Here is a 12,096-nt window from a genome sequence, read left to right as displayed (position 1 = left end):
GGGGTATCATCGGATGGGGCCACAGTGTCTCCTGACCCCTCCTGTCTCAGCCTCCAGTATTTATGCTGCAGTAGTTTATGTATCGGGGGGTTAGGGTTAGTCTGTTATATCTGGAGTATTTCTCCTGTCTTATCTAGTGTCCTGTGTGAATTTAAGTATGCTCTCTCTTTCTTTCTCTCTCTCGGAGGACCTGAGCCCTAGAACCATGCCTCAGGACTACCTGGCATGATGACTCCTTGCTGTCCACAGTCCACCTGGCCGTGCTGACCTGTTGCACCCTCGACAACCACTGTGATTACTATTATTTGACCATGCTGGTCATTTATGAACATTTGAACATCTTGGCCATGTTCTGTTATAATCGCCACAGCCAGAAGAGAACTGGCCACCCCTCATAGCCTGGCTCCTCTAGGTTCCTTCCTAGGTTTTGACCTTTCTAGGGAGTTTTTTCTAGCCACCGTACATCTACACCTGCATTGCTTGCTGTTTGGGGTTTTAGGCTGGGTTTCAGTACAGCACTGAGATATCAGTTAATGTAAGAAGGGCTATATAAATTTGATTTGTAGCGAATGGAGGACGCTATTCCTGTGGTTAATCTTCATGCCATCCTGTTGTTGTCACGTTCTGACCTTAGTTCCTTTGTTTTTGTCTTTGTTTTAGTATGGTCAGGGCGTGAGTTGGGGTGGGCAGTCCATGTTTGTTTTTCTATGTTGGTTTTTGTGTTCGGCCTAGTATGGTTCTCAATCAGAGGCAGGTGTTGTTAGGTGTCTCTGATTGAGAATCATACTTAGGTAGCCTTTTTTCCACCTGGGTTTTGTGGGTGTTTATTTTCTGTCTAGTGTGTGTTGTCACCTTACAGAACTGTTTCGGTTTCGTTGATTCACTTTATTATTTTGTTCCAGTGTTCAGTTGTGTTTTTGAATAAATCAATATGGACACTTACGCTGCGTTTTGGTCCGATCCTTACTCCTCCTCAGACGAAGAGGAGGAAATCCGTTACAGTTGTAAAGAGAAGCAATGTGCTTAATATTAGAAAAGTTGAGAAATAAATATAGTAGGCATAGCTTATAGAAAGCTGATGGGATCCTGCTCTTTTTAAGAGGCCATCACTCTGTTTTCTCACGCAATTAATTGCATAACCTATAGAAATGTTGCGATCTCATGAAGTGTTTGATTAGATTTTCGATCATATTTACATTGATGTCAGAGTGATTAGAGGGACAATATAGTGCTGAGTACCAGGTAGTTTGCAAGTTTGGTAGGCTACTGATGACCATCAACAGCATCCGAGCTTGGAGAAGCCTAATTACCGTGACACAAACGTTCATGTGGAATTTGACTCGTGACCGCCGGTGTAGCGGTAATACAGTCACGGTAACAGCCCTAGTCACAATACTCTTGGTCCCCCTAAAATGGGGGGGACTATGTACAAAAGAAATGCTGTAATTTGTCAACAGATCCTCCGATATGAATGAAAATACCCTCAAATTAAAGCTGACAGTATGCACTTTAACCTACTTTTCTTTGTATCATTTCAAATCCAAAGTGCTGGAGTAGAGAGCCAAAACAACAAAACATTTCTCACTGTCCCAATACTTTTGGAGCTCACTCTCTCACCAAATGGCCATTCCATTAACATCCTGTAGTTCCCCGTGTCCTCCCTGAACTGAATCTTGTCAAAACAGCTTCTACATTATGCTTTTCTCAGTTTGAGGGTAATGCTTGGAAAATAAATACAACCCTTCCTTACAGTTCCCTTCAGTTCCCTCTCCCATGGTACTTGGCCAAAAGCACATTTCTCCATCATGAGTAATTCCAGGCAACCCATAGTACTGAGGGAACCAGCTGTTGTCAAATGGGGGCTGGGAGAGTGGTGATGGACTGTGAGACCAGTGTTGTGACTTAGACTTGGGTGGGGTGCAGTAAGAATGACCTCATCTAGCTCAACCAACCTGCCAATGGCATTTAAAAAAAAAAAAATAACCTTAATTTAACTAGGAAAGTCAGTTAAGAACAAATTCTTATTTACAATGGCAGCCTACTGGGAAACAGTGGGTTAACTGCCTTGTTCAGAGATAGAACAGATTTGTACCTTGTTCAGCTCTGGGCATCGATCCAGCAACCTTTCGGTTTCTGGCCCAACGCTCTAACCATTAGGCTAACTGCCTCCCCTAATGGGAAACAGTTTTCCACAATTCCTATTTTGCAATTCCACTATTTTATTTTGAGGACTGCCTTTTGATGAAACAACCCATCCCCATGCTGTGGAAAAAACTCTGGAAGCTTGCTTCCAAGTGAACAGACTGCCATAATGATGGATTCTGGGTCTGTTTGTATCAAGTGTCTCAGAGTAGGAGTGCTGATCTAGTATAAAGTCCCCCCTTTCCACGTGATTCCTAAATATGGAATAGTGTTAATTATCAGGTATCCAATTGAAATATTGAGTGCTATGGTCTAGAGGGTCTACACTAGAAGTTAATGGTTATCTGTAGGAGAAATGTATACGGTAGAGGCTATTAAGCTTGGAATGTACTGAGTGCAGGGAAGACGATCATATGTTCGCAGGCACTGATAAGGGTGGATAGGTGTGGATTAGTGAGGAAGGGTGTCGAGGTCAGGTCACATTAAGAGAGAAGGAACAGTTTACTAATTGTCTGTGAGTTTAAATAAGTTCATTTAGAAATGAACACATGTAATATTATTCCTTTTGATCTAAGAGTCAAGACAGCAGGTCTCTGAAGAACGTTTTCCCCTCTAATACTAAGGCATTGCACCGGCCTCAGTGTGTCGGCTCAACACAAATAACAGCAACTTTCAAATTAGAATATTGGTGCAGACTCTTTGACAAAGTACTTCACAGCATGTCCAGAGATCTTAAATAACATTTTCTGCAATAAGAACGATTCAACTCACCGCTTTAGCTCGAATGTCGTAGCCACACTGGGTGTTAATGACATCCTCCTACAATACGAAAGAGAGGATATTTATAAACGGTATTATCACAGCATTCGTCTAATTGACTCAACACCAAACCTGCGACAAGTTTGCAAACAGTAGATAGAAATGGATGCAGGGCCTGCTAAGTGAGAGGATGGTTTCAAACGGGGGTTATTAATGAGCTTGATATAGGCATATGTATACTGACCTGTGTAGTGAGCCAAACCATTAGTTATTTTTCAAATATCATGGATAATGTCAAGGACTTGTATTTTGTATGTGCATGTAGGCAAAGAAATGTAATTTGAAGCTACATGCCATCTGGTCTTGTTGCATGCTAAAAAAAAGAAGAGATTTCATCATAAACATCTTCAAATAAGGCTCAGCTAGGGTTATGTAGCCTATTTGTATGCCGTTTGGCTGTAGTATGAGTGGATTCTCTGCGGCACAGGCCAGTTGTGTCCCTCCTTGTGTGTGTTGTATGAGTATGATTGATGGTGATGTGAAGTTAGCAACTGTGAAACGTTAGCCCCTTAAAAAAGGGATTTGAGCTAAAATAGGAACACTGCCATCTAGCCAGTGCTTTTGACAGAGAGAGATTACGACATGGCTTCTGACTAGTCACAGAGAAACAACTAGGAAGGTATTGAGCTTTAAGCTACAGACTCTGCTAAGTGTGTTCGCAGGCCACTTTACTATTTCAAGTGTATTGGTATGGACTAATGCAATACGCTGGTGGCTGGACATTAGAATGGAGCATTTTGATAACTCCTCCAAATTAGTTTTTGCAATTGCACTAGTGTGGTACTGACTGATCAACTCCAATAAAAGCGGTCTGTACTTCAGAGGATACTGGGTATAGTTCAGTGAAGTGAGAGTGGTGAGAGAACACGTACTGCCGGGTCTTTGGTGCAGCATGAAAAGGGCACTCCGCACTTCTCGCGACTTGGGTTGGATTCTGTGCAGTTGAAGTAGATGTTCAAGTTCCAGTCATCTGCCCCAAAGGCTCCACAACACTCCCACTGGAAAGGCCAAAGAGACAGAACAACATCCCGTTCAGACATCAACAACCTCTTCAAAGGGATATTCAGTGTATTTTTTTTTATTGTTTACCCTTCTACCATTATGGGATTTCTTTGCAAGGCATTGGAAAACCTCCCTGGTCTTTGCAGTTGAATCTGTGTTTGAAATTCACTGCTCGACTGGGGGACCTTACAGATAATTGTATATGTGACTTGTTCAGCAAATGTTTAGTCCTGAACTTATTTAGGTATTTCAGCTTTTAATTTTGTATTAATTTGTACAAATTTCTAAAAACATAATTTTACTTTGACATTATGGGGTATTGTGCGTAGGCCTGTGAAACAAAATCTCAATTTAATCCATTTTAAATTCAAGCTGTAACACAGAAAAATGTGTAAAATGTCAAGGAGTGTGAATACTTTTTAAAGGCACTGTAGTTTTTTCTAGGTTTTCACTCTCAAAATCACACTTTTTATTTTTTTTATATAACAAAAATGGGATGTTCTAAGTCCACAACAATGCTTAAACCATATCAGGAGACCATTTTTGGATGTCTGTGAAATTTTGTGAAATCTATAAAAACCTATTTTTTGGAGGGTGCAGTTGCCCTTTAATTCAACTGAACACTGAGCAACTGATCATTTGGCTAGTGGTGTTTCTGTACTGGAGGCCTATAACAATGTTAGGAGCTGATGGTGGACTATTGGAAAAGGAGGGCCGAACAGGCCCCCATTAACATTGATGGGGCTGTAGTGGAGCGGTTCGAGAGTTTCAAGTTCCTTGGTGTCCACATCACCAACTAACTTTCATGGCCCAAACACACCAAGGCAGCTGTGTAGAGGTCAAGAGATTGAAAAGATTTGGCATGGGTCCCCAGATCCTCAAAAGGTTCTATAGCTGCACCATCGAGAGCATTCAGACCAGTTGCATTACCGTCTGGTATGGCAACTGCTCGGCATCTGACCATAAGGCGCTACAGAGGGTAGTGCGTATGGCCGAGTACATCACTGGGGCCAAGCTTCCTGACATCCAGGACCCATATACCAGGCGGTGTCAGAGGAAGGCCCCCCCCATTTTTTTTTTTTTTTAAAGACTCCAGTCACCCAAGTCATAGACTGTTCTCTCTGCTAACACACGGCAAGCAGTACCGGAGTGCCAAGTTCCCCTTTGTTTTTACACTGTTGCTACTCGCTGTTTATTATCTATGCATATTCACCTTACAAATTACCTCAACTAACCTGTACCCCCGCACATTGACTCGGTACCGGTACCCCCTGTATATAGCCTCGCTATTGTTATGTAATTTTGTTGTGTTACTTTTTGACTTTATTATATTTTTTGACTTTAGTTAATTTAGTAAATATTTTCTTAACTCTTATTTCTTGAACTGCATTGTTGGTTAAGTAAGCCTTTCACGATAAAGTCTACACCTGTACACCTGTATTCGATGCATGTGACAAATAAAATTTGATTTGAATGTAGACCCAGTGTGTGGCAGCTTGCCCGTTAGGGAATTAGGGCTGCGCCCCACTTTTGATTATCCCCCGCACCCCAAAAAAAACTGGTGATAATAAAAGTTATATTTTTCAATAAAAATAGTGTATTATATAATTCATGGATTATGTTTTAAATTCTCATAAAAGTGTGGTAAATGTTCAAAACAAGCTGTTGAGCTACTCTGCACCTCAGTGACTGCCAGCAGCAGCAGCTTCGACTCTGTGGGCGCATAGACCGTGCGAGCATTGCTTGGATTGTTTTGCCAGCTATTTGCTATGATGGGGAACTACCCCGGATTGTATTACAAAGCACCGGGTGTATCACAAAGCATGATCAATTAGCCAGCTACAGTAATTTTCAGAAACAGTTTGATGTTTTTGTCAAATTAACCAGTTATCTACCTATAAAAAGCAGCTAGCTAGCTAGCTCCCATGCCAATTTCAAGTCTTTATAAACTGGCTAGCGAATCATGCTTTGTGACATTGCTAGCTATCAGTTACATAATGTGTTTTCACTTATTGCATCTGCATGCTTTTTGCATTCTCCCTGGTGCACTTCTTCGTTGGTGAGCTGGCTGTTCGTTCTAAATAGTACAATCCAATCGGTTCAAAAAAAGCGGCAGCATGTGCAGCAGTGGTCATTCGGTTTCTGACATACAAAAGTGAAATAGGTGTATTTATACTGTTGTTCAAATGCACAGATCACTTCATACAGTATATATTTTCTAAGAAAATACCGGTAGTTAAACTTTGCATCATGTTTCTGTCATGCTGCTTTATTGACAACTACCTTGAGCCACGGATATTCAGCCAATAAGCAGGCCGCCGCTGCCCACAGTTTGTGAAACAAATGCCCTCCCGATTGATACAAATCAACATGATATCATTCTGCCTTGAAGTATCAAAAACATATATAAAAAATAAATATTTAATTAACATTTTAATTTGGCCTTACTGCTATTAGCCCATACAAACGCATTGAATAACAGATTCCCCAAATGGAACAACAGATAGTACCCCCTCAAAAAAATCTAAAGGAAGTTTGTTCTGAAGTGTCTGTCCTATATCTGAGAGACATTTTTTATTAAATGTTTACATGTATTTTACACCTTATTTTTGGCACTAAACAGTCTCCATATATACAGTTGAAGTTGGAAGTTTACATACACCTTAGCCAAATACATTTAAACTCAGTTTCACAATTCCTGATATTTAATCCAAGTAAAAATTCCCTGTCTTAGGTCATTTAGGGTCACCACTTTATTTTAAGAATAGTGAATTGTCAGAATAATAGTAGAGAGAATTATTTATTTAAGCTTTTATTTCTTTCATCACATTCCCAGTGGGTCAAAAGTTTACACATACAACTATTTTCTTTATCATCAATTTACACACAATACACCATAATGACGAAGCAAAAACAGGTTTTTAGAAATGTTTTCAAATGTATTAAATAAAATACTCAAGTACCTTATTTACACAAGTATTCAGACCTTTTGCTATGAGACTCAAAATTGAGCTCAGGTGCATCCTGTTTCCATTGATCATCCTTGAGATGCTTCTACAACTTGACTGGAGTCCACCTGTGTTAAATTCAATTAACTGGACATGATTTGGAAAGGCACACATATGTCTATTTAAAGGTCCCAGAGTTGACAGTGCATGTCAGAGAAAAAAAACAAGCCATGAGGTCGAAAGAATTGTCCGTAGTGGTCCGAAACAGGATTGTGTCGAGGGAGGTGACCTTGGTCAGAGTTCCTCTGTGGAGATGGGAGAACCTTCCAGAAGAACAACCATCTCTGCAGCACTCCAACAATCAAGCCTTTATAGTCGAGTGGCCCAACGGAAGTCACTCCTCTGTAAAAAGGCACATGACAGCCCGCTAAAGGACTAGGACCATGAGAAACAAGATTCTCTGGTCTGATGAAACCAAGATTGAAATCTTTGGCCTGAATGCCAAGCATCACGTCTGGAGGAAACCTGGCACCATCCCTACAATGAAGCATGGTGGTGGCAGCATCATGCTGTGGGGATGATTTTCAGCAGCAGGCCCTTGGGAGACTAGTCAGGATCGAGGGAAAGATGAACAGAGCAAAGTACAGAGAGATCCTTGATGAAAACCTGATCCAGAGCGCTCAGGACCTCAGACTAGGGGCAAAGGTTAACCTTCCAACTGGACAACGACCCTAAGCACACAGCCAATCAACACAGGAGTGGCTTCGGGACAAGACTCTGAATGTCCTTGAGTGGCCCAGCCAGAGCCCGGACTTGAACGCGATCAAACATCTCTGGAGAGACCTGAAAATAGCTGTGCAGTGACGCTCCCCATCCAACCTGACAGAGCTTGAGAGGATCTGCAGAGAAGAATGGGAGAAACTCCCCAAATACAGGTGTGCCAAGCTTGTATCGTCATACCCCAAAAGACTCATCTGTAAATGCTGCCAAAGGTGCTTCAACAAAGTACTGAGTAAAAGGTCTGAATACTTCTGTAAATGTGATATTTCAGTATTTTATTTTTTATAAATTAGCAAAAATGTATAAAAAACTGTTTTTGCTTTGTTTGTATGGGGTATTGTGTGTAGATTGATGAGGGAATGATCATTTAAAAAAAATCTATTTTAGAAAGAGGCTGTAACGTAACAAAATGTGGAAAAAGTCAAGGGTTCTGAATACTTTCAGAAGGCACTGTACCTGCGTATAGCCCTCACTACACCACTGGGTGCACCAGTAAATTATTAATCTTATCACACAGAAAGACAATTCTGAAAAGGTAACTGCTCTTACGTATTCTTGGGTGAAATCTATGAGATTCTGCAGGTCAATGTCATCCCGGTACGCCCGGATGTTGTTGTTGATGAAGAAGTTGAGCTGGTCCTTGATCCAGTCCTTGAAGACGAAGGCCAAGACTCCAGCTGTCAGCTCCAGGAAGAAGATGATCCCCAGGAACACGGAGAACTGGAACAGAGCAATGTTGGCCAACACTGAATATGGGATACCCAGCAAGAAAAATTGGCTCAAATTACTTATGATCAGGTGGTATACTGTTTTGCGATAAGACGTTTTGTAAATGTATTTAAATTATTTTCTATCTAAAAATGTTTGTGGCCCATCACCCCTCTTCGGAGGACAATTTTTTATTTAATTTTTTTTTTGTTACATGTACATTCTACACGGGTTTACGTATATGGCACTTTTTTCACACTAGTTACATAGCAAGAATATAGTTATTTGATATACAGTTGAAGTCGGAAGTTTACATACACCTTAGCCAAATACATTTAAACTCAGTTTTTCACAATTCCTGACATTTATAAAAAATAAAAAATTTAAAAAAAAATGTACCTTTATTTAACCAGGCAAGTCAGTTAAGAACAAATTCTTATTTTCAATGACGGCCTCGGGTAGCCTTCCACAATAAGTTGGGTGAATTTTGGCTCATTCCTCCTGACAGAGCTGGTGTAACTGAGTCAGGTTTGTAGGCTTCCTTGCTCGCACACGCTTTTTCAGTTCTGCCCACAAATGATCTATGGGATTGAGGTCAGGGCTTTGTGATGGCCACTCCAATACGTTGACTTTGTTGTCCTTAAGCCATTTTGCCACAACTTTGGAAGTATGCTTGGGGTCATTGTCCATTTGGAAGATCCATTTCCGATCAAGCTTTAACTTCCTGACTGATGTCTTGAAATGTTGCTTCAATATATCCACATAATTTTCTTTCCTCATGATGCCGTCTATTTTGTGAAGTGCACCAGTCCTTCCTGCAGCAAAGCACCCTCACAACATGATGCTGCCACTCCCGTGTTCGCAGTTGGGATGGTGTTCTTCGGCTTGCAATACCTCCCCCTTTTTCCTCCAAACATAATAATGGTCATTATGACCAAACAGTTCTATTTTTGTTTCACCAGACCAGAGGACATTTCTCTAAAAAGTACGAACTTTGTCCCCATGTGCAGTTGCAAACGAGACATGGCGGTTTTGGAGCAGTGGCTTCTTCCTTGCTGAGCGGCCTTTCAGTTATGTCGATATAGAACTCGTTTTACTGTGGATATAGATACTTTTGTACCTGTTTCCTCCAGCATCTTCACAAGGTCCTTTGCTGTTGCTCTGGGATTGATTTGCACTTTTCGCACCAAAGTACGTTCGTCTCTAAGAGACAGAACGTGTCTCCATCCTGAGCGGTATGACGGCTGCATGGTCCCATGGTGTTTATACTTTTTTGTATATGCCTGAAGGTACAACGTTCATCTATACAAACAATAGTACGCACGTATAAATGTGGTCTCTACAACCAGCAAAACAGTTTACAGACAGGACATTAAGTCATTATTTAGCATTCCAAACGTTTCCCTCTGGATCAAAGCATATCACAGTATATGAAACATGAACAAACGCTACATATTTGTAGATAAAGCAACTGAACTTTAAAAAAAACTGAACTAATCAACACTTCCAGCCAAATATATTATGCAAACACATTAGTAATCACTTGTTGTTTTCAAGCTTTCTACTTTCAGCTACCCCCTCCATCACCCAGTTCAAGAGATAACAATCCATTCAACATTCCATTGACATTTTATAATAGAGCCCTTCTAAGATGTTGACTTGGTTTATAAGACTCAATATAAAGCTTTTTGTCATAAACCTAAAACCCCCTTTCATCTACACTCTTTGAAAAAAGACTTCCGAAAGGGTTCTTCGGCTGTCCCCATAGGATAAACATGTTTGGTTTCAGGTAGAAGCCTTTTGAGTTCCATGTAAAATCCTCTGTGGAAATGGTTCTACCTGGAAACCAAAAGGGTTCTACCTGGAACCAAAAATAGTTATTCAAATTGTTCTCCTATGGGGACAGCCGAAGAACCCTTTTAGGTTCTAGATAACACCTTTTTTCTAAGAGTGTACCTAATTTCTATCAAAGGCCCACCAATCCCCAGGGGGGAAAATGTTTCTGGTTGTTAAACTGGTTTTCTGGTTGAGAAGTCATCATATAACCAGATTACAGCCAAATGGTCTCTGTTACCCAAGGTCTCTTTCATGACGACATCAAGAAGTCATGGGAAAGAGGTCATATTTTGGTTGATATTACAACCTGATAAAGACATTATTTTCTGGATGTTAAAAAGATGTTAACAAAACGCCCTTATACAAACTGACATAACCATGACTTCATAAAATACATCACAATGTAATAAAGAAGTCATTAAGACATAATTGTGAGCAATAATTCACCAGTCCAAACAACAAAAAACACACACTTGCTCAAAGCTGTGGTTTAGTACACACATTGGAGTGGCCCTATAATTGCTTGGTAGGGTAGGGTTAAGTATTGACAGGGGGATGAAAAATACTTCCAATGTTATGTCATATCAATGTAAAATATAATGCTCTCAAATAAAAAGGTGAACATACAAACTTGAGAAGGAAAGAGTTCTCCCTCAGTGCTCCGATACAACCAGCAAAGCCAAGGATAAACATAACTCCTCCCACCACCAGGAAGAGCCAGACGGGGTCAAAGCCCCCCAGGTCTGTGATGGATGAGATGTTGGAGAGCACACCCTGGGGGGGAAGAGAGAGTCAATCATGTCAACTGTTTTATAGAGTTTGAAACACAAAACTTGAGCAATGGAGACCTTATTGGAAATACTAAAATGATTGCACTCTAGGACTCTCATGACAAAGACACAAGCATACAGTATATTGTACAAGGGCTCACACATGCACGCACGCACAAATCCACGCCCGGATATGTACACGCACACACATATATGCATGCACATACACACCGCCTTCATGACAGCTTAGAAATATAAGCCAAAAGAGGAGCAAACACAATGAAAAAATTGGGATCCCTAATAAATACAAATGAACCTGTGAATGTGTCCAATCCATTCAGGAGTCATTGTGAAGTCATGCTTCCCACTGGAAAACTCCAGTGTTTTTTTTATTTTAACAGAAATAAATCACATGCAGGGCAGATGGGTGTGGAACACTATTCAACATGGGTCAGTCTCGTCATAGACTTATAAACCTGTGATCTATTAATATGACATATGATACTTCTTTATTGGTAGAACAGAAATAATAAATAACACTAGGATCTCTTCAGTAACACTTTACTTAAAGCCTGCAAGCATAATGCTTTATAACTTGTTATAAGCATGTATATGAGCCTTTATAATGTCTTATAAACAGGCTTATAATGTTGAAATGTCGACATTTCAAATTGGCTGGTATGTAGTGTGGATCACTATTAATTAATTATAAGACATTATACTCAAAAAGTTTTACAATGCATTATAAGTGCATTATAATGCACTATACCTGCAGACACTTGAAAGTGTTACAAATTCTTTGAGCAGTCAGCTAGCAGATAATTTTTTTATTTCACCTTTATTTAACCAGGTAGTCTAGTTGAGAACAAGTTCTCATTTACAACTGCGACCTGGCCAAGATAAGGCATAGCAGTGTGAACAGACAACAACACAGAGTTACACATGGAGTAAACAATAAACAAGTCAATAACACAGTAGAACAACAAAAAAAGAACAAAAAAGAGTCTATATACATAGTGTGTAAAAGGCATGAGGAGGTAGGCGAATAATTACAATTTAGCAGATTAACACTGGAGTGATAAATGATCATA

The 12,096-nt window shown here is 40.2% G+C and overlaps 1 protein-coding gene across 1 annotated transcript in view; it reads right to left on the bottom strand.

Moving 5' to 3' along the window:
- LOC115145818 (tetraspanin-5-like) overlaps nt 1–12,096 on the bottom strand; it is a 35,508-nt gene that overhangs the window by 14,572 nt on the left and 8,840 nt on the right. Inside the window, exons 3-6 of the mRNA XM_029687362.2 lie at nt 10,863–11,009; nt 8,241–8,411; nt 3,834–3,959; nt 2,914–2,961 (exon numbers count right to left, since the gene is read on the bottom strand). Coding sequence (XP_029543222.1) covers nt 2,914–2,961; nt 3,834–3,959; nt 8,241–8,411; nt 10,863–11,009 — 492 coding nt within the window. The remainder of the gene's footprint in view (nt 1–2,913; nt 2,962–3,833; nt 3,960–8,240; nt 8,412–10,862; nt 11,010–12,096) is intronic.

Source organism: Oncorhynchus nerka, linkage group LG18 (assembly GCF_034236695.1).
Source record: "Oncorhynchus nerka isolate Pitt River linkage group LG18, Oner_Uvic_2.0, whole genome shotgun sequence".
NCBI lineage: Eukaryota > Metazoa > Chordata > Actinopteri > Salmoniformes > Salmonidae > Oncorhynchus > Oncorhynchus nerka.
Note: the sequence above shows the minus strand (reverse complement) of the source record. Positions and strands in the feature narration are given on the sequence as shown.